Source organism: Hipposideros armiger, unplaced genomic scaffold (assembly GCF_001890085.2).
Source record: "Hipposideros armiger isolate ML-2016 unplaced genomic scaffold, ASM189008v1 scaffold_988, whole genome shotgun sequence".
In the NCBI taxonomy this organism is placed as follows: Eukaryota; Metazoa; Chordata; class Mammalia; order Chiroptera; family Hipposideridae; genus Hipposideros; species Hipposideros armiger.
In genome coordinates, this window is record NW_017732338.1 from 402,424 (window position 1) to 424,843 (window position 22,420).

The window sequence follows — 22,420 nt, forward strand, 5'->3', positions numbered from 1 at the left end:
GTGTGTGTGAGTATTTATAAGATCGTTACATGGACTAACTTGTTTGATCGAAGTAAATTGCCAGTTCGTTTGGCATCCAAATATGGATTCATGATTCACGATTCCTGTTCTTGCCTTGCCAAGAAAGGCGTTTGCTTTTTGGCAGCCTCTACTTGGGAAGCTGGAATAGTCCCTGAACTCAGACCAGCAGCATCTGCTATGCAGTGGAGGGTGATGATCACTCGTTAGAAATCCTGAATGTCTCCATGCCTGCTGTCAGACAATATGTCAATCCTACCTTCCACCATTTCTCATGTGACCTTTTAGATAACTTCTGCCTTGTCCCCCAACTCCCCAAAATCCTTTCCCATACCCCTGTAAAACGCTATTTCCCTCTGTCGTAGTGCCACTGGTGTAACCTTCTTGAAATACAAATCTCAGTGGGTCACCACATTGGTGAGCAACTTTAAGGCCTACCTATTGCCCTCAGAATAAACAAAAAGGCCTCAATTTTTATTCCTAACAATTAAAAATGTCCATTTTTGCAGGTGATACATTGTTTCAGTCCCAAGGAGTCCTGCCCCCAAATACAGGCAGAACCACTGATTTGGTTCCTTTTACCCCATTTTGGCATAATCTCTCTTGAGACTCAAGTCCCTTTATGTGAAAAAAAAAAAGAGTTTTATACTGTTACACTACCATCAGTGGCATAATAAAATAAACCTATTAACGAGATGGAGCGGGATTTATAAGCAAAAATAAAGATGAATAGTGTAAAAACATCTTTAAACCATACCAAAAAATTAGCTCTTCCCGGAGTATCCCATTTAATCCTTCACCGAACCCTTACTCCAATGGCCCTTGCCTCCTCTACTTACTCGTTTTTCCTATGTCATTTACTGCTTTCTGACGTATTGCACAATTTATCTTTTAAGTGTATGACATCTTTTCTGCTCCAAAAAGATAATTCACTCGAGGACAGCGATCCTCATGTGATTTATTAACTTGGGCTACGTGCCTAGATGGGTCCCTCTTCTTGGAGGTACTCAGTTGCCATTTATTAAGTCAAGTTCTTAAATTGAGGAGTTCATCCTAATAGAAGCACATGGATGAATTAAATTTGATGGAAAGAAGGAGAAAGAAAAACAGGGTGTTGGGCTGGCTGAGTGGTGCATTGGTTAGGAGTTGGCTTGAGAAGCCAGTTCTGAGCATCAGGGCCCTGGTTCGGATCCCACATGAGGGCCAGTGACGCTGTGCCCTCTAGAGCTAAGATAGTGAACAACAGCTCGACCTGGAGCTGGGCTGCTGTGAGTCACCAGCGATGGTGTAGGCTGCAGTGGGGCTGGCCGGTAGCTGGTGTGCTCTTTCGTGAGCAGCCGTCCAGTGGCCGGCGACGGATCTGCCTCACCTGGGAAGAGCGCAATGATAATACCAACGTGGGCCAGTGAAGCGACGTCCTCCACAACTAGACTGAAGAGCAAAACGACAGCAACTTGTCTGTTCCCCTTCCCCAATTCCCCAGCACTGTTCCCCTCCCCCAATTCCCCAATAAAATCTTTTTAAGAAAAAAGAAAAACAGGGTGTTGACCAAGGTCCTGGGTCTGAAAATCTACCTCCCAAAATGGAAGGCAGGGAAAGACCCAAGAAAGAGGCTGCCACTCCATCTAGCCATTAATCGCTTATTAAGGGAGATTCACATATGAGGCAGCTGCATGACGAACTGGCTCCCTGTGTCGCTTGGCAGGCACCAGAAAATTATACAGGGCAAGGGGATTGGTCACGGGTAGTATGTGACTGCTACCAGGTACAGAAATTAGTTGACATGGTTGACTGGCTCAGGACAACCAGACCCAACACGTACCAGGAGGTAGGGGAGAGTGCTGGTGTATGTCAGGAGGAACATCAGGATAGTCTCCAAGAGAGGGGTGCAGTAAGCAATCTCCCCTCTGGCCCGGGTCCAGCTCATGGGTAAGGCAGCTGTCACACCTTGGAACAGTCTGTCCTCCACATTCCACCCCTCATGACGGGCTCTTAAAATCTCACGCACCCCTGTCTTCCTCATGGTGTCCTGAGTGGTGAGCAAGGGGACTTCATTAGCAGGGAGGTAGCTCGCTTGGTCACCAGTTGGCTGCACTGGAGACACAGTCCACAGCAACAAGATAGGCACATTCAAGGAAAGAGACAGATTAAAACCATCCAAGTATTGGTAACAATGCTTTCCACCACACCCCCAAGACCCAAACCAGTGTGTTAATAGGTCGCTTAGGTTTGGGGTCAAGTCGCCTAAAGCATTCACTTGGGCTTTTCTGTGTACCAGTAAAGAGGAGATATTGGCAGACTCATCTGGTGTGGAAACACAAACTTCAGTTTGGATGGTGGCACAGGTCCCTCCCCTCTCCCCCCCCCCCCCACCGTAACTGGATGCCACAAGGACAGCAGAAGTTTAAGGTTGGGAAGACAAAAATGTATTAGGGACTCGAATCAGGGGAGACCTTTTCCTATGGGACTGAAACTTGGAGCCTTATCCTTACATGTTGATGTAACTGGAGCCTTGGGAACCTGGCCAGGTTGTCTAAACCATACATGTTGGCTGGGGGAGGTCATGTTCTGGTGTGAGGAGGCAAAGAGGAGGGCCCTATGCCAGACCACCTTCTCCCCCTCGTAAATGGTGCCGTAGACACTGTCCAGGTGTATCTGATCTCTGCCCCTTCCACAGCTGGGACCAACATCCAAGAGTCACTCACTCCCTATGCTGTTTTTGCCATAATGCCCCGCCCATGCCTCTTGGGGTACTGAAATGTCTCATTCAAATGGCAGCCCCACCTGGGAGATTCCGAGAACTTTAATCTGACCAGTTGTTTTTGCTTTTTCAAAAGTGGCCAATTGTTCTATTCCCCAGTCCCAGACGTGCCCTTTTTTCACTAAAGCCATATAAGGGGCGGAGACATTGTCCTAAATGGGATATGAATGTTCAGCAGTACCCCAGAATCCCCACAAAAGCCTGTACCTCTTTCACATTTTGTGCAAGGTTTTCTGCAGCACAGACAAGTTTTCACAGGTTAACAATATGTCATCAGTGTAACGAGTCCATATCACAGAAGTCGGGAGGAAAACAGTGACCGGTCCCATGGCACGTGGTGGGGCTGTGCAAAGAGCCTTGAGGGAGCACTTGGAAGGTCCACCATTGCCCTTCCCAGGTAAAGGCGAATTGGTGTTTGTACTTGGCAGATATGCTGAAGAAGGCATTGCCAGGTCCAACACGGCACCCTATCGCTTTGGCCCACGGGCGGAGCGTCCAATGTGGTGGCCACATTAGGCACAGCTGCATGGATGGGAGGCGCCAGCTCATTCGTGCTCTGCAGCCCACTATTTCCTGCAGGCGCCGACTAGCCTTCCTCCCCGCCACACTGGCTGTCAAAGCCGCCGTGTGCAGGGCGCACAGTGTCCACGCGATGACGCTCCTGGATCATTTCCGCTGTTTCCTGTGTCCTCCGGGGAACCCGTGTTGCCTGATTGCGACACCGACTCTGTGAGCTGAGAGGTTGCCGTGTGGTCGCGCACATCAGTCAGGGTTACGGAGAAAAAAGATTTCAAAACAGATTCGCTGCACAACGAGGACAGCCCAAAATACATGCGCATCGAGGTCACAAGAAGACTGAGACAGACCTGTGTGAGGATGGGGATGAAAAACGACACAAAAGACGGGCTCCTTCGAGCCGGATTCGAACCAGCGACCTAAGGATGCCTGGGACGCCTCCGCTACAGTCCTCCGCTCTACCAACTGAGCTATCGAAGGGAGCACGACATCCACCTCTCCTCCGCGCTTGCCAACTCTGTGCCAGGATGGCAAACGCGCGTGCTCGCGGCCTCGAGCATCCGTGCTGTTGACAATATTTTTAAATTATTTTTCTTAACACAAGTAGAAATCAATGTCATTCAAATATTGGTAAATTTTGCAAATGTAAGCTTTTTGTCTAGGTTTCTGCGACTGTCTGAAAGTTCAAAATGGCTATTACTCTGTTGTTAATGAAACGCGGCCTCAGGACTCTTTGTTCTGCTTATTCCATTCAAGATCGTTACGTTGTCATACAGGGAAGCCAAACACAGGACAAGTGGTCCCCCTTGCACAAGTAGCACGTTGAGACCAGGCTTCGCTCACTCCTCTAGGGCACAAAGAAAGTTTGTTTATTTTACTGAATAGGAATTAAAAGTAAGTTGCTGATCACTTCATTTGGACATTAACCTCCTCAAGTCTTCATGAAACATGTATTGTGAGAAGGGCCAGTCTGAAGAAATTAAATATAAAATTTTATCTTCTCCCTAGCCCCATTGACTGAATAAGGCATCTTATTTTATAGGTGTATTTAGTATTGTCTATTTTGTCAAAGTACGCTTTTCAAAAAGTTAAATACATGACTCATACAAATGTAAAAAAACAATATTTGTCAAAAGACCTGTTAATGAGAAAAGCAACAGGATGGTAAAACTCGTTCGAAGAAGCTGCACTCTCAACGCTCTCAAGACTCCAAAGACATTGCTGCCTCTGAGCCTCCGTCCTTTGAATGATTACTTATTCCAATATTTCTGCACCCCAGACCTTTTTTTGGTGGACATGGTGCTTCAGAATCACCTGAGAAGCTAACCTGTGCAGAGAGCACTTCCTACCACAGCCAGCCAAGTATCCAAACAAAAGGCTAGAAAGATGCGTTGAAGGGTGGGTCAAAATAAGACGCCCAACGTGGGGCTCGAACCCACGACCCTGAGATTAAGAGTCTCATGCTCTACCGACTGAGCTAGCCGGGCACTTGTAGTCGCGTTCTCCCTAACTGGCTATAGAAAATAGAAATTCTTCTTGAGCCCACTAAGAACACGATTCTGGATTGTTTCTGTTTTACAAGCAAGATAACATGAAACTCAAAGGAATATTCTCGGAAATTATTAGCATGCATTCCACCCACTTTGACTACATCTTCCCCTTTTATCCCATGCTCTCCAACCTGTAGTGCAGACCACAAAATGTTTCCGGGATCCCAGAGTCGGAATCTCCGAATGCGTTGAGTAACCCCAGCTCTGGCACGCCCAGCGCCCCACACCTGGTTGCCAACGTGGCTCCGCGCACAACCCCGGAGGCCCCAGGTCCTGGGGCCCAGACACTCCCCTGGGTGCTCTCGGCGTCCACCGACTGCCCGCTCTCGGCGTCCACCTACTTGCCCGCTTTCGCCCCTCTTGCTGCCCTAGGTGGACATGACCCTGAAGAAATTCTCTGCGGCTTTCTCCCTCCTGCTCAGGCACCTTCTGCTTGTTTGTTGTCCTTCTCCACACTCCAGGCTGATACACACAGAAAAGGGTGGGAGGGTTCGCAATTTTATTTTAATATAAAATACTTGACAACCACTGGAACATAGGATCCAGTGATTTTTTGTTTTGTTTTGTTTCCCACTAACCGCAAACGCTTACTGAACATAATGGAGGCTCAACAAACACCTGCTTAATGAGTGCACCACGGGACACTCCAGGAGAGAGAATCGGCCCCTTCTCAACAAGGACGCAGGGCCCCGTGTCCTGAGCGAAGGGGGGAAATACTCAACGCTGTCCTCGCGAGGAAATGACCTGCGCCAAGTTTTCCAACACCTCAACTCTAGAGTGCAGGGTTTTGGTTTTTCCATTTAAGCCCATGTCTCTGATGTGGGGGTGAATGACGGATGACACTGAACTGAGACGTGGGCAGTCATCTCCCTGTACGTTTCACACGATCACAACCGTGGGGGCGGAACTTCAGGAAGAAGCGGAAACATTTGCCATTGAAAGAGTCACTTTGGACCTGATGAAAAACTGAATACAAACCAAAATGGAAAAGTACATACTTGTCTCTTTAGAGGAGTTGTCAAATAACGTGTTGGCATCAAGTGCAAATCCAGGCAGCACATTTCTACGTGAACGTACAGCAGTTTAATTTCGTTGAATGGCAGAGGTCCCAGTTTCTATTGTGTGAGAAGTTTAACCCTGACATAAAAGTTCAGAAAAGTAATAAAAGGTGGGCTCGTCCGGGATTTGAACCCGGGACCTCTCGCACCCTAAGCGAGAATCATACCCCTAGACCAACGAGCCGCGCGCCTGCTGAGCCTTCCTGAATATCTTAAATATTTAGTGAATTTATCTGTGTTTTGTGTTTCACGTATTAATGTGTATAACCATAAATGATATTTTCCATTTGTCTCCCAACTCTTTCCTTCCGTTCTCCTCTCTTCCTCCCCCCCAACTCTACCGCTCCCTCCCTTCCTGTTTTGAAAACCAGGTCAACGTTGCTCTCAGAAGTTCCCGGGTTTTCCCGCAACCCAAACCTCTTAAGACTGTATAAAACCTATTTCTTAAAGGTCGCTGACCCGTTCTAGCGTTTGTTAGAAATGTGGAAACCTGTGTCCTTTCTTTGGAGCAAGGCCCATAAGCTGCATTTTGACAAGGTCCCTAAGTGCCCTGCAGCTGTAAGCGCAGGGCTTACGCGGCCCCCGCGCGTTCCCGAAACCCACTTGGAGCTCTTGCTCGATCTCAGTATTTTCCACGGAAAAGTGTGAAAACAGGTGAAAATTCAGTCAGCAGGATGTGAAGCTGTGAGGTCGTGGATAAATAAGGGACATGAGCTGCACGAGGAACAAGTGGATACATAATCAGGGCACTGAAAGCCCGTTTAGGTGGAAAATGAGGCTGACTCGAGAGGCGTCACAGCAGGAAATGACAGAACAGAGGGGACAGGTCGGTGACCGAAGGCGTAGTAGATCCTGTTAAAGGGCTTCTCCTTTTTTACGTGAGCAGTCCAAGTAACAAAGTGCGTTTCTCAGGATGGGTTTCCTCCCTGGCCGGGTGAGTGACGATGCACCCCGATGGGGACCCCAATGAGCATCGGAGACTCTGGTTCCGTCGGCTCACACCAACCCTCATTTCTGTCGCTCATCACTTGACTGGGTTTCATATACTATTTCGAGGGAAGTGTTTGGCCACTGCAGTGGTGACACTGTTTCTCAGGTGAAGTTAGGAACTGCTAAGGTGTCACTGGGACAAACGTCCTGAGTACTCCGCTGGCGCAGGTGGGAGCTCTGGGATCCCTTGGCTGGTCGGCACCTGCGCAGACGCAGCAGGCGGTCTCGGAAGAGGGTCGGGGACCAGGTTTTTCCTTCGCTCTGGAAGAGTAGGCGGGCCTCTGAAACAGGACGAGCTTAATGGTAGAGCGAAAAAAAAAGGGGAACCCCTGGCCCGTACGGGGATCGAACCCGCGACCTTGGCGTTATTAGCACCACGCTCTAACCAACTGAGCTAACCGGCCAGCTGCGGCAACGTCCCTTCGATAACTTTGAAGAGAGGACTCTCGATCTTGACGTTGCTTTCTTGTAGCCAATAGCATGATGCATCAGAGCAGCTGGACTCGCCTACACCCAGCTGAGCTTCTTTTTTCCAACATGGACCTAGTTTGTGTGTCATTACGTGGCAACGAGGGACTAGCAATACGCCTCCTCCCCTTTCTGTGTTCTCCGGCGAAGATGACTTCTGTCCTGCAGTCCAGCCAGACATCACAAATCGCCGTTAATTTATTGAGTCCCAGACAATTCTCCAAGTTGCTCCTCTTTGGCCACTCCATTGGGTGTGTTTTTCTCTGTCCAAATTCATTCGTTTCAAATAAAGATAACCCAAAGTACCTAAAAGTGATCCTATTTCACCCATCTACATACACAGTCCTAAACACAGTGGCTGCACGAACACCGTAAGATATTACTGAAGAGAATAAATTATATGATCGGACACTTTTAAAATGTAACTTCTGATTATGTAGGTAAAATGGACTTGGAGATGCCGGGGATCGAACCCGGGGCCTCATACATGCGAAGCATGCGCTCTACCACTGAGCTACATCCCCTGCCCCGGCGCTGGCTCGCTTGTTGTTCTTCCCAACTCTTTTAAGCCGATTTTACGTTCGGGCAATGGTAACACTTTTCTGAATGCTAAAGCTAAGTTCTCCTTTATGTATTTAGCAAAATCCTGAAATGACTAATGGAGCAACACTCGTCGGTATTCCAGTAGAGGAAGCTTTGCAGCCATCGGACCCTTGGCAGCGCTTAACCTAGAGAATGAGGGAAAGAGCTAACTACCTGAAAAGATGACCAGGAAAAGCAGAGCGCGACTCTCCCTTACCCATTACTCGTTTCCTTGTTTTCTTTTCTCCAGAGACAGCTGAGGCACAGCAGAAAATCAAACCGTTCTCTCTATCCGTCGACCCATATTTAGGTGTCCAAAGAGCCGCGGAAGGTGTGAGTCAGTGAACCCGTTAAATCACAGCGGCGAATCGGCTTCCTTTTGAAAGTGCTCTGTTGGGACCCAAATATAGTATATTTGAGCTATTTCTCCGAGAAGCCTAGGAACTGAAGGCCAGAGATCCGTAGGTCTTCAGTGCTCTGAATTCTATACAGTCTAATATGTATCTCTATACTCTATATAGGTACACTCGTACAGTATCTGTACATAGATTATAGCATATATAATATACTATAGATAGATAGATAGATAGATAGATAGATAGATAGATAGATAGATAGATAGATGATAGATAGAAAGAATTTGGGGGACATTATAATTAATGTAACAGGGCTGACCTAGGTTTTAAAGAAAACCTTCGTTGTGGCTGAGTTTCTATGTTTATTAGCAAACATTTTTTGAATGACCAGCTCTGAATGGGAATCACAGGTAAAACCTCTAAAATCACGCTCACCTGCAAGTATGTAGTTAAATTGATCACAGTTGAGGTGGGAGGGCCTTTTCAACCGTGAGCCCGGATAGCTCAGTCGGTAGAGCATCAGACTTTTAATCTGAGGGTCCAGGGTTCAAGTCCCTGTTCGGGCGTCATCATTTTCTTCCCCATTCCTGCGATTTTATCCCAACAGTTAAGAGGAAGGAAGGTGTTCTCAACTCACAGGTTGATTGTTCTAAAAAATGAGAGGGAATCCTAAGCATAGCACAGACTTCATAAACTAGGACCTGTTTGGAAAATAGAAGGGCTGTGTCATAAGGTGGCTGGAAATCACAACACATAAAACACTTTATCTAGACCACAAGTTTCATTAACAATAGTCACCAGTTATCAAGAGTCAAACTCGTTCTTGAAAAGCAACAAAAGTGCAAAACTGCTCCTCCCCTCTTCTCTACATCAGTGTGTTCCTTTCTGATCACCCCTGGGGATGCCCAGGTTAACTGGACAGAGGTGGTGGGGCTGGCACTCAGAGCTCTTGGCCTAGTGGCAGTGGCTTCCCAGCTTTTTTGACCAGGACCAGTTTGAAGTTTAGTTTACCTCTGGACCCAGACATACCCATGTAACAGCAACAACACTTGCCTAATTGCCACTTACTCTTGCCACAAGCGCTGCATTCTGATAAGATAGAATAAGAGTCTATCTTATTCTTTAAAATGCTGGGTGCTGTCCACCATTAAATTGATTTCAAATCCACCTCCTGGGGAAACACTGGGCTGTAGGGTAATCAAAGAGATGAAACATAACATATAGTACAGGGTGATGGGTGTTATGCTGCCTGCTCCACCCCTTCCCCTAAATCCAAGTCCACTGTCCTGAAATGACCCAAAGCCTCAGGTCACCTGAGTGCATAGGCACCAACTTTGTTCCTGCCCTGCTTGGCAGCACTTGATGGAGAAGTCACTTGTTAATTGCCCAAAGCAGAAAATTCACCCTAATGGATCCAGAAGATAACTAAGAAATTAGGGTTTTCCTTGCTATTAAAAATCGTCAAATGAGCACAAAACCTTTACAAAAAAGAAAACCTCCTAACTGGACTGGTCTACCAAGAGAGAATTTGAAGTTAAAACTACCAGGAAATAAAGCAGACAACACACGTTGTGGACAGCCAACCCAAGGTTCCAGACCAGGCCTGTATAATCCACACCTTAATTTTGCCTTTTTTCCTTTTTCTCTGACTGTAATTCTTTCCTATCTTATAAATAACATGAGTGACCAAGCATTCACTATAATAGTTATTGTTACCTTTCCCCCCTTAATTTCTAACTATAAAGAGAAATCTTCAACTGACTGCCCTCACACACTGCCTCCTGATTCAGATTTATTTTTTAAGTTGGACTTAGCATTTTGCTATTTTAGAAAATTTTGCTGTCATAAATCTTTGTTTTACACAGCCCAGTGTTATAAAGACACCACTCTGATAATGGTTACTCAACACTTTGTGATGATCAGTGAGGCCCACGAGACTTCATTTGAGAAACCTCCAGAAACTGCAGAAGGTGTTTGCCCTGAAGGAAACATGACAGCAAAGCCTTCCTCTGCGCTGGCGCTCTTGTTGCTCAGATGTGGCCTAAAGCCCCGAGGAAACCACTTTCCTTCCTACATGGGACATGCCACACCAGGGCTGAGCCTTCCTGGTGACCAGGGACTCATACAGGCATGACATACCCAAAATGAGCCATCTGAAATGATGCTTTAGTAACCCATCAGTGCTGCTTTCCAGAGGTTGATCAGCGATGCTTTCAAGGAAAGATCTTAATCAAAAGGGGGGAAAATAAAAATAATATAAACGGAGCCAGGGCTGCCATCCCAGAGGAACTGCCTTGCACGTCTTACATCTCCACCTTTGGGATGCTGAAACAGGGCAAGATAACCTTCAGATTTGGCCTAAAGCAATACTATGTCCCAAAGAACTATTTGCAAAGATAACTAGAAAGCAGATGACTACTGGACTAATGGCTACCGGACTGAAAATTAAAATCATTGTTTGGAGTTAGCACCACTATGTTCGCTTATCTGTACCAAGAGCAATGCCTTCCTTCTAGTATTGGAACTGTTCCCCTTCCCCTTCTCATAAATACCCACTGCCTTTGTCTCCACATTGGAACACTATTAGGGCTTCTGCCTAAATCGCTGTTTCCCAAATAGCTATTCTTATTGATCTCAAATAAATGCTTGTTACCTCTCACTTTGGCCTTTTATTTTTAGGTTAACATGTATGAATTAATGGGCTGAACTCTGATTTATCGTTGTGCCAATCCAACACTTCATGTGATTAACTCCATCATGTCACCTAAAGGAAATTTGAGCTGGTGTAAAAAACATAATAAAATTACTGATATCTACATGAGGGAAGGGGGACTTGCAATGTGCCAGGCACTGTGTTAAGCATTTTTGCAGGGTTTCTTGGAGACTGGTGAACTTGGATGAGGAACAAAATTTCCATCTTTAAAATCTCTAACCTCTAACTGACATTTAGCATATCCTTCACTTATGAATGTAGGCAACAAACTAAAATCCAAAGAGAAGTACCTGTGGCTTTGTCACCAAGAAAAATCACATACATTTTCATATCACAATGAAGTTGTTACAAATATCTCCTACTTAATTATTTCAAAAGACCGGTTTTGATGTTTAATATTTAATACATTATATTAATGAAGAAGCACACATATTTACTATATTGCAAATTATTTTAATTGTTTGATAACTGTTTTGTAGTATAATTTTTTAAAACTTAAAAAATATATATTTCTTTTAAAAATATAATCTCGAAAAAGGCTGGCTCCATGGCCTCCCTCATGAGGCCAGAGGCCTCCCAGGCACCCACGAGGTTAAGCAGTCCCGCTCCGAAGCGACCTCCTGATGCCGGCAGTCCCTGTCCGCCCGAACTTCACGAAAGGGACTTTAGATTACAGCCCGGGACCCGAAGCCAAGCAAGGTCCGCTAAGGGTCCGAGAAGCAATTCAGGGAGAGAACTTCACAGTTGCAACCACCCCATCGCCTAGGAATCAGGATGCAATCCCGCACAGCCCGGCGCCAGGGACAGCGAGAAGACGGCCCTCCGAGCGGTCTAGAGGGGACCGGAAGTGCGTCCGTGCGGTGCGGCCGGGGGGCGTGGTATCACGTGCTCGTCTGGCTGCGTCCTCCGGCAGTTCCGGTACGGCTCACGTAGGTCCTTTTATGACGAGGGCGAGCCATTGGAGGTGACTGATGTTTGTCTTGAGAGGGTCGCAGTGACCACTGTTGAGAACGAACGAAGAGGGACGGGGCCGGATATGAGGAAATAAATGTTCCTCCCTCTTCTTTCCAACGCTTCCAGGACCAGTGCCTCAGTTTTGGGGGTTAGAAATTTGATTATTGAGAATTGATCACTCAGGCAGTTTCATGTCAGACACCCAAATTCTCAAAATATTTGTAAACCAGGATGTTAATTTATGAGTTTACAGATTGGAGTGTAAGTGCCTAATGGATCAGCAAGTAGGCAAGGAGGTTTAAAGGCTGAGTTATGGTTTCCTGATTTACTTTTCCCCACTTCAGGAATATTTTTTGTCTAAAAAATTAGCATCCTTGTACAGAAACAGTATTCCTTCTAGCTTTATGTTGCTGGAGATACAATAACACTCAAAATTCCATATGACCACTTTCCCCCTGGAGTTTATCATCTTTTCTTCATTTGAAATTACAACTGTTTAGCTTATTGCATATTGTTACTTGCATTTAATAGTTCACTAACGGTATGTTGGGAAATTACTTAATGTGCTCAGAAACACCAAACTGTTACATATATTTTTTTTTGGATGGGTTATATTTGAGACATATACCAGTGATGTTTTAAACAATAAGGAAACTTCTAGGCCCTGGAGGAGTTATAGACTTTGGTCTTATTCTGGATTTTCCCACTCACTATGACCAAAAGGCAAGTTATTTAATCTCTGTTTGCCTCAGTGTCACTAAATGCAAAGTAAAATGGGGATATTAATATTGGATTCATAGGGTCACAGAAACAAAATGCATGTAAATCACTGGGCAGACAGTGTTTGGCAAACAATAAGCACCTAGGAAATATCTTGTAAAAAAACTAATATAAATTAGGTATGCATTTATTTTTTGACTCAACAAATTTATTGAACATTTACTATGCACCATATTCTCTTAACATCTTGAAAAAGTTATTATTCTTACTAGAAGCCTTTCCCCACCCCTACTCCTTGCTGTTTTCATTTTACTATTTGTCAAAATCCCCCAGGAAGCCCTCCCTAATATTCCTTCATGTTCTGGCATCAGGGTTAGGTCTCCTGCACACTACTGTGTGGTAACTTATTTGTCATTTGACTTTGGAATCTGAGAACAGAGAATGTTTATCTTTAATCCTGACCTGTTTGATAAAATGAAATCACAGATAAGTGTTTGTTGTTTACTGAACAAACCAGGGGTGGGTATACTTGAGCAGAGGGAGGAGAATACACACGATAAAGCAGAATTTCCAGCAATTCAGTTGTGACAGCCATCTAACTGGTCTTCCTCCTTGAACTCTTCCCCCTTACAGCCTATTTTGCCCACATATCAGCCACACACACAAACAACTTAGATTGTGTCATCTCTCTGTTCAAAACTCTAAACATCTCATCACCTTGAGAGAAAACTGACAGCCTAGAAAGTCGTCCATTTTCTGGCCCCTGGTCATCTCTGCAGTCATATCAACTATCACTCTTACCCTCACTCCAATTCAGTCATTTCTGCCACCTAGTTCTTCCTCAACATGCGAAACACATTTCCACATCATCTCTGCATTTGCTTCTCCCTCCGCTGGAATGCTTTCCTCTCATATTCATGTCTTGTGTTCCTCTACTTCATTAAATGCTCTGCTGAAATGTGATCTCATCAGAAAAGACTTTTCTAACCACCCTAGCTAAATAGTATTCACTCACAGTTGTTTATGTAAAGTTGGTGAAAGCAGAAACTGTTTTGTTCACTGCTGAACCCCCTCCCCACTCCCCAGGCACTTGGACAATGCCTAGCATGAGAAAAAAAATGGGTATAAGAACTGTGAAAAAACAAATTGTTTATATATACAGAATCTATGGTTGTCTATGTAGAAAACCCCAGAGACTATAGAGATATAAGAATTAATGAGAGTTTAGGAAGGTTGCTGGATACAAAAATAAACATTAGCTAAAAACAGAAAATGTAGTATCTAAAAATATGCCAAATAAAGTAGTATCAAAAAATACAAAATCCCTAGGAAATATTAATAAAAGAAGATGTTTATGGAGAAAATTATAAAACTTTATTAAAAGACATTTAAAAATCCTAAATAAATGGGAGTTATACCATGTCCATGGATTGAAAGACTCAACATTGTAATTTACAAATTCAATATAAATCCAATAAAAATTCCAACACTTTTTGATTTGTTTGACTTAGAACTTGTCAGTCTAATTCTAGAAGTTAAATGGAAGAGCAAATGGCTAAGAACAACCAAGACACTCCCAAGAAAGAGAAATTTGGTGGAGGTGTTGGAGGTGGTGGTTGGATTTGTCTTGAGATATCAAGACCATTTTCTAAAGTTGTAGTACTCAGGATTGTATAGCACTGCCACAAGGTTAGACAAATTGACCAGTGAGTCAGAATAGAAATACCATCAACACAGAGAGAGAGAGAGAGAGAGAGAGAGAGAGAGAGAGAGAGAGAGAGAGACTTGACCAGTGAGGAAAGGATGAACTTTTCAGAAAATAGTGCTGGGATAACCACGTATCCATGTAGAAAAAAAATATATTATATTGAACTTCTATGTCATACTTTTCACAAAAATCAGTTCAGAGGAGACTAAAAGTAAATGTGAAAGTAAAACTATACAACTTTTACAAGGCAGTAAAAAGTAGCTTTAGGAGTTTGTGTAGGAAATGATCCCCCACTACCAATTTGTATCCAGCTTTATAAGATATTTTTAAAAATAGTTACTTTCAGCAGGATATGGGAAACAATCCATAACATTTTACAACTTCTAAACTCTTCTCAAAAAGTCAACAGTCTTCTGTTGCTGCATTAAATAGGAAAATTTTTCAGAAGTGGTAGACATTTTACATGAGGCGTGTAAGAGCTTTTCACTGATGTGGAGGAAACAAACTAAAAACTACAGGATTCTCAATGGGAGGATCCACCAACCACAAACAGAAATCTTGGCTCTTTTGAGCAACATCATCTCGATGCCACCACCAGAAAGCCTGAGTATTGTTACCCAACGCAGCTGATTTTAGGGGTGCCAAGGCTACATCATGACTCTTGGTTTCAGGAAGTCAGGGATATGCTGATGGCAGCAGGAAAAGGAGATGACATGAGTTTTGCTTCCCCATATTGTAAAGCTTCTCAGCCAAAGTGGCTAACATGTGGATGAAACCAAGAGTAATCTTCAAAACCAAGGTCAGGAAATCCTAGGTCCCCCATTTCACTCCAGCTTCTGAGACATTCTATTAGTGGCCATTTGCGCTTTCCACAAAAGACAAAAGCAAAGTGTCCTGTGTGCTAACATTACTTGAAAAAATCCTACATTTTCATAAAATTTGATTTAAAAATAGTATTTCAAACAGTAGTCACTCAAAGTACAGAGCTGTCACGAAGGTCGACTTCACTTGGCATCCCCGGCACCTTCGGCTTTCTGTGGCTGGGCTGTGGCGTCAGCTCGGCTTTTCGCAGGGTCCTTCCCATCCTTGCCACCGTCTGCTTTCCCCTTTCTTCCTTTGGGCAGCTTCTCCCCCTTCTTTGCAGGGGCCTTTCTAGGCTTAGGCTCTGGTTTTGGAGGGGCAGGTTTTGCAGACAACCGTGCTGATCTCCTCTGTGGCTCACGTTTCACCTTCACTTTGTCACCTTTAGCATCTCCTTTGGCCTTTCTCTTGGGCATGGTGGCAGCAGGGCTCAGCAGGTGGCTTTGCCAGTCCAGGGTGTTCTTCTGTCTTCCTCACACTGCGTCTAGAAAGACCTTTTAAACAAGACCCAAGAAGTTAAACCATAAAGGGAAAGATTGGCAAATTTAACTACATTAAAATTCAAATTTGACGCTATTAAAATCAATAATTTGTGTAGATGAACAAGATAGCCTAAAAATGTAAAAAGATAAGTTACGAGCTGGGCAAAGATATTCATAAATATAACTGACAAAAAATTAGAATCCAGAATATATTAAGAATTCCTACAGAATATATTAAGGATTAACAAGCACTTCTTAGATGAAACATGAATGGTGGTGAATAAGCACATGAAAATAGGTTCAACCTCAATAACATGGAAAATGCACACTAAAATCACAGGATAAAACATTTCACACCCATCAAATGGATGAAAACTCAAATTGAAAAAAAAAAAGATTATCTTGTCTCTACATTGCTCTAGAGTGTTGTTTTGCTTTGCTGACCTCACCATCTAGATTAGTGGCCAAACATGGTCTTTTTGAAGAAAATTTGGATTTGATTTTTATATTCCTTGGTTAAAAGCGACCACCTATAAATGGTGCTAAAACATCAAATTATCTATTTTTCTCTCCATATTTTCCATTTGATGAGCATTTCTGGAAACTCTGCATTTTCCTTTCTTCTGTGGAACAGAGGGAGAGAAGAGATTAGTATAAAGCAGAGGGAGACACCTCAGCGGGAGTGTGCCTCGGTCATTCCCTTTGGTACCTGGGAGGGACTCTGGGAACAGGGGTTAAGGTTGAGGAGAAACAGTTCTGTTCTCAGGCTTAACACCATTCACTGAAAAGCTAGTGTGAAGTCCACAGGGCACTGCTCTTCCCTTACTGTACTCCCCTTGCCTCTAAATATTCTGAATCACTGAGGGGCCAGAAGTCCTTGTTGCCCCCAAGACACACTGCAGCTCTACTGACCCAACAAGACCCAACCTGCTCTCTCCTGACACATCCTTCCCTAGACATTATGTGGATTTACCCCTAGTTGTAGCCCCCTCTTTTTCTCTTCCAGGTGCACCACTAAAGAAATGTTTGAACAGTTCTTCAAGAACAAAGGTTTTTGTAAAAATCCAAATTTGTTAAGTAATAAAATATGGAAGTTACAGAATTACAAATACTCCATCGTGCATTCAAAAGAAAAAAATATTAACTGGCAGATAAATCTTTTAAGTAATTTTATAACTTTGGGGAATACAAAGATGGATCTTTCAATGACATTACCAGGGAAAGAAATTATCAAGACATAACTGGTAGTGGGGTTATTTTCCCAAGGCATGGCAACAATTTTAAAGTTTTAGGAAGCTAACAATTCCTCTTTGTTAAAATAACGCTTCCAAGGACAAAATTATATTAACTGAGAACAGAACAAGTTAGTGAAACTTGTGAATCATTTATCTCCATATTGTAAAGAACCAGACTGAAATTCTTGTGAAAATTCTCAATTTAGGTCTTCATTTAAGGAGATTACTTCTTTTATAATGAGGTATCACTCCCTCAGCAGCCTCAGGGAAGAAGGAACATCTGCTCCATCCTTTTCTTAAAATCCTTTTGTTAGCTATGAAAACTTGCATTTTTTCATTAGAAAAAGATCTATGAAGTTTAAATTAACTGGTAGAAATACTTAAAAAAAAAGACTTAGTGAAATTAAAAGCAAATAACATATCTTTACAATAGAAATATGCAAGCCAAGGAGAGATGCCTTGGGGAAAAAACCAAGCCTGCTGACACCTTGATCTTGGACTTTTAGCCTCCAGAACTGTGAGACAATAAGTTCCTGTTGCTTAAGGCACGCAGTCTGTGGTATTTTGCTATGGAAGCCCTAGCTGACTAATACAGAGGGAAAGAGTGTAAAGACCTTCGTGACCTAAGAAACATCTTGGATTAGATTAATTTTGAGGTTTCACACAACTCTCAAAATCTGTCTTCCATGTTTGTTTGTTTTTTCTGTCATCATGAGTCTGTCTCCAGTGTCCATGGACCAAATCCCACAGCATCCAATACTCGTCCCCACCCCAACAAACACAGGCCAGGCACATTTCCACAGCATCCTTTTGCTCCCTTGACGGTACTGAACTGCGTTTCTGGAAGATAGTTCTAACTTGGGTTCTAGTCTCAATCCCACCCAGTCAGAAGGCAACCAACCCTCTTGTCTAAGGCGGATGGGGCCTTGGGGTTGGAGGGAAGACCTGTAAGAAGTTTACTAACAGGAAGCTTAGAAAAGAGAGAAGGAGGTATATAATTAAACAGTAAAATGAAAGAGGTGCAGTGTGCTACAGGAGCAAGACGTTACTTGATGTCAGTCACTCTCCCGCCTTTCATAGGAAATAGACAAGGCCGGCTGCTTGAATTTCCATTTGGGGGCTAATGAGGGTGTTCGGAACAAAGCGACTCACCTTGACGCGAATCTGTCACCTTGACTCCCGAGTGCCCCGGGGCCCTTGGCTCCTGTCGGGGGTCCTGGAATGAACTAGAGCTCAGAGCTAGTTTCCCGAGCCTCACTAGTTCTGCCTCTGGAGCGGGCTCTGTGACGTCATCGGTCTCCTAGCCGCTCCGACGCAGACCTCGCGGCCCCCGCCCCTCCGACTGCCCACAACCCTTTCCCAGCCCGCAGACCCACGGCTTTAGCTCTGAAGATACGTGGTCTGGGGGTGGAAGCGGGAGACCGGACCGTCCCGCCGCCGCCCAAGACTGGCTTTCTGTCCTGGCTCCTTTCCCAGCCTTTGAACCCACAAGCCGGACTGTCTGCCTGGCCTCCGCGCTCTCGGCTCCTTCCGCGATGGGGGCGCACTCTGCACACTCCGCCCTTTCACCTAACTAGGCGTCGGGGGTAGTAGGTAGCGGTCGGGAAGGTGACAAAGGGCAGGGCTGCTGCTGCAGGTTGCCAGTGACCCCCAGGCTTCCAAAGCAAGCTCCACCCACGTGCACCTGGCGGGCGGGGCCCCGCCCAGCCTCCCCATGGAGGCGCTGCTGTCCCCCGGCGCCAGGGTGGGACGGAGGGCGCACCGTCCTCGCCGGCCGCGACCCCAGCCTCCCCTCAGGGCCCCGCATGAACGCGCTCGTACTTCTGAGTGGCAGAAAGGCGGCTTTAAATTAAAAAATATCTTAGACAAATTGCTACTGAGCACATGCCCAAGACCAAGGGACCCCGCAAGGTGGGAAAGGCATGGCCTTCCGAGGAGGGGTGAAGACGGACCAGTCACAGGGCTGGGAGAGAAAGCGGTGCACAAGCGGCCTGTTTAGACAAAAGAAGAAAAATAAAAGAAAAATAAAGGAAAGGAAAGGAAAAGGAGAAAGGAAGAAAGAAAACGGTTTAGCTAAGGGTTGCCCTTCCTCTTCTCACGGCCATAAAAACGTCACGTTCACGTCAGGCACTCGAGGGGACCTGAGCCCTGGGATCTGAGCGCCCCGGCCGTGGGAAACGGCGATGGAAACACCAGCGACGGTGGCGATGGCACCTCTACGGGGACATCCTGAGGATACGGCTGAGGCTGTGATGTTAGCTGAAACAATCAATACGCCTTCCGGGAAAAGCGCTTGCTTGACCCAGTGAACGTGGAAGCCGACCCCGCGCCCCACAGAGGTCAATGTCAGCGGCCAAACTTAGGGCGCAAGTCCTGCTGTAAACGGCACGGTCCTGTGCGGCGTCCGCAGCTGGTCCATTTCTTAACTTTGGGCTCTTTCTGTCTTTCTGACGGGGAGAGCAGACGACCACAGTGGAGGAACGGACACTGGGCCCTCTGTGTCCCCTCCGTGGGGGTGACTCACAGCTGACACCTCGAAACGAGGGTGGGACGGCCTGCCGCGACTTCCCCACCTACGCCCCGCAGCGGACCTGCGACCTCGGCCTGACCCGACCCCGCCGTCCCGCGGCGCACTCAGAGCGCGGGGACAGGAGGCAGGAGGCCGGCGCTGTGGGCGCCACCAGGGCCACACAGCAGGAGCACCCGGTACCCACCCACCGGGGACGCGCCTGGAGGCTCCGCACTCACCAAGTCTCCAGGCAGCACCCTCGGCGGTCGGGCCGGCGGGCCTGGGACGCGGAGCAGCCGCGGGCCTGGGTCCGCCGACAGGAAGGCCGGGAGCCGAGGATGCGCTTCCGGGGCTCGGGCCGCCGTGCGGCGGGGCCGGGAGCCGCTGCTCCCCTCGCGTTTGTGGGTCGGTCTCCGCGGCCGCCAGACACTACACCCGCCTCAGCACCACGGCCCGGGGCGAGCGAGACAAGAAAAGGAGGGGAACGTGTTTATGAGAGCGTGGAAATTTAAAAAATGAATAAAACATTTTCTAGGAATTCATTCTACAGGGACAAAGAGGAAAAGCTGTTTCCGCCCGGTTTCGAACCGGGGACCTTTCGCGTGTGAGGCGAACGTGATAACCACTACACTACGGAAACGCGATGAGGACGGGTTGCAGAAGTCAGCACTTCCACCGGCCGTTCACGCCCGCTCCGTCTGCGTCTGCGCCTGCGCCTGCGCCTATTCCCATCTTCTGCGCAGGCGCAGGCAGCTCCTCAAGCCCTGCAGTGGTGTGAAATCAGATCCTTAATCATTTATACCGGAAATTATCGGATGCGGGAACGCAAAAGAGAGGGTCTAATCGTTACACATAATCTATCATTATTACTCATCAATCTGAATCACCACCTTTTAATTGCTTCCCCTTTGCCTAAGATTACTTCACACGGACCCTCCGGCCCAGTGACTGGCAGGGCGAGCGCGCTGCGTGGACAGCGCTCGCGCCCCTACTGCTCCTGATAGCGCCGCTGCCTGCCCGGTATGCACTTTCCACTGCACTACCTCCTCCGTTGTCCGCGGATGTTAAGAGGTAAAAAGTAAACACGCCCACCGAGCCAGCCAGGAGTCGAACCTGGAATCTTCTGATCCGTAGTCAGACGCGTTATCCATTGCGCCACTGGCCCACGTGCTATGCTGGGCGATGGGTTTTTCTTCATCAGAAATCAGGCGGCGGTGCCTGCCCGGAGCCCTCTCCCCTGCCAAATGGGCAATGCTGTTTGAAAGCCTGATTGCTGCACACGCCCCATTCAGCAGCTGACTGGGTGCACCTTTTCCCTGCACACAGGGTAATCTGACCACCAGCCATTAACTGGGCAGGTCATGGGGTCGTCAGGCCCCAGGCCCATAACTTTTTAGTAAAAGGTTATCTTGGCCTTGAGCAAGCCCTATCCACTGTCCTTGTACATCCAGGTTTACACCCCTTGAAATGCCAGAAGCGATCCTCTTTTTCAGGCCTCTCGGAGGGGTAACCACCCTCCAAGGAGCACATGGTCTTGTTAACTGTTCTGCACCCTGCTTTCTCCCACCTTCATGCAACCTTACTTTCCTTTCCTAATTCCAAATGCACAAAAGATACTGCAAAACTGTCATTTTCCGGAGCACTTGATATATTGCTTGCCCGCAATGTCGAGAGTATGGCTCAAATAAACTCAAACATTCTCTACAGGTCTGGAATTTCTGAGCTCTGGCTTTTTCCTTGACGGTTTTTGCTAGCAGAGGCGAGCCCCAGCATCACCTCTCCCCCGCAATGCACTGTTTCACCCATATTGCCGTTCAATAAATAAAATGATAATGAGCGCTTGGAGAAAAGCAAAACAAAAACCGGGAAAGGAAATAGGAAAGCCCAGTGGGTAATGTGTAGAGGACAGAGAAATGCGGGTATCGGGTAGAAGAGGGATCTGGAATCAGGGCATCTCTAGGGAAAGGCCTGGAGCTGGGAGCGGACTGGGAAAGGTCCAGTAACGTGAGAGAGCTGGTGCAGACTCAACGTGGGAGGGGCAGGAGACCGGGACATGACCCCCCGACTGGCAGGCCTTTGTAAGGGCTTTGGCTGTTTCAGTAGAAAACTGGAGGCAGTTGCAGAATAGCATGATCTGACTTTCTTGTCTCTTCTTGGGTCGTTAAAATGTTTTGATTTCAAATAATTACTAAGCAAGACTCTGTGCTAAGCACCCTCGTGCACGCTGCTCTGACCGCAGGGCCTACATCTCAGAATCGGACACCTTTAAAAGTTTCCGCCAGCTCTCACACACGTGAATGCTCACTTATATGTTTTCTCAGGAAGCACATAAGTCTCTGATTGTGTGCGTTTCAGCCTCTCTGTATTTGTGAGAAGGAACCACTATTCCCATGCCTGGTGAGCATTGTAAATAAGTTGAGGGCTAATAAACAAATGGAGTAAAATTGTCTGACATTAAGAATATATACAATGAAATTAGAAAATATTTGTTTACAGTTGGTAAGGTTGCAACAGTCTTTAAGAAAAATACATATGTTCCTGCATAAACTTTAAAGTAGACCTAATTATGGATTCTTCCCTAGACAAAAGAACACGGGTCTTCTGAATAGGTTTTGTATGGTGTACCCCTAGGGCAGTTTGGGGGTTATGGACTCCATCACAAAATAATATATATAATATATACATATCACAGATATCAAGCAACAGATATCAAGCAAGACAACCAATCACAGTTACAGGTTTCATTTCGGAAGATACTTTCACAGCTATGGCAACAATTTGTAAACAGCTCAGAATTTCACTGAAGTTCTTTGTTCAAATTATATTCCCAAGGACAGATTTATTTTACAGAGAACAGAATACTTTGGGAACAGTTACAGATACAAAAAGCCCCCATGACAAAGTAGACATTCTCGTATTGCTCCCAATTTGACATCTTA

At 45.9% G+C, this 22,420-nt stretch overlaps 1 protein-coding gene and 8 non-coding genes across 11 annotated transcripts; 1 reads left to right on the top strand and 8 right to left on the bottom strand.

Moving 5' to 3' along the window:
• Positions 1-3,686: 3,686 nt before the first annotated feature.
• Positions 3,687-3,775, bottom strand: TRNAY-GUA (transfer RNA tyrosine (anticodon GUA)). The gene is given in 2 exon segments: positions 3,687-3,722; positions 3,739-3,775. It is a non-coding gene; the product is annotated as a tRNA-Tyr (tRNA).
• Positions 3,776-4,709: 934 nt separating this feature from the next.
• TRNAK-CUU (transfer RNA lysine (anticodon CUU)) lies at positions 4,710-4,782 on the bottom strand. The gene has a single exon. It is a non-coding gene; the product is annotated as a tRNA-Lys (tRNA).
• A 1,233-nt stretch (positions 4,783-6,015) lies between these two features.
• Positions 6,016-6,087, bottom strand: TRNAP-AGG (transfer RNA proline (anticodon AGG)). The gene has a single exon. It is a non-coding gene; the product is annotated as a tRNA-Pro (tRNA).
• A 1,136-nt stretch (positions 6,088-7,223) lies between these two features.
• On the bottom strand, positions 7,224-7,297 carry TRNAI-AAU (transfer RNA isoleucine (anticodon AAU)). The gene has a single exon. It is a non-coding gene; the product is annotated as a tRNA-Ile (tRNA).
• A 516-nt stretch (positions 7,298-7,813) lies between these two features.
• Positions 7,814-7,885, bottom strand: TRNAA-CGC (transfer RNA alanine (anticodon CGC)). The gene has a single exon. It is a non-coding gene; the product is annotated as a tRNA-Ala (tRNA).
• A 907-nt stretch (positions 7,886-8,792) lies between these two features.
• On the top strand, positions 8,793-8,865 carry TRNAK-UUU (transfer RNA lysine (anticodon UUU)). Its single transcript has one exon. It is a non-coding gene; the product is annotated as a tRNA-Lys (tRNA).
• A 5,178-nt stretch (positions 8,866-14,043) lies between these two features.
• Positions 14,044-20,160, bottom strand: HMGN4 (high mobility group nucleosomal binding domain 4). 3 transcript variants are annotated; one of them, XM_019631292.1, is made up of 3 exons: positions 19,721-20,160; positions 18,125-18,188; positions 14,044-15,749 (listed from the first exon to the last, which is right to left on the bottom strand). In XM_019631292.1, exon 3 carries the CDS (start codon positions 15,669-15,671, stop codon positions 15,399-15,401), a length of 273 nt encoding a protein of 90 aa, XP_019486837.1. In that variant the 5' UTR covers positions 15,672-15,749; positions 18,125-18,188; positions 19,721-20,160; the 3' UTR covers positions 14,044-15,398. The 3 variants fall into 3 exon arrangements, with proteins under 3 accessions (XP_019486837.1, XP_019486835.1, XP_019486836.1); XM_019631290.1 differs by lacking the exon at positions 18,125-18,188; XM_019631291.1 differs by lacking the exon at positions 19,721-20,160 and having other exon boundaries at positions 18,125-19,695.
• On the bottom strand, positions 20,049-20,121 carry TRNAV-CAC (transfer RNA valine (anticodon CAC)). The gene has a single exon. It is a non-coding gene; the product is annotated as a tRNA-Val (tRNA).
• A 413-nt stretch (positions 20,161-20,573) lies between the features above and the next one.
• On the bottom strand, positions 20,574-20,646 carry TRNAR-ACG (transfer RNA arginine (anticodon ACG)). The gene has a single exon. It is a non-coding gene; the product is annotated as a tRNA-Arg (tRNA).
• Between the last annotated feature and the right edge of the window lie 1,774 nt (positions 20,647-22,420).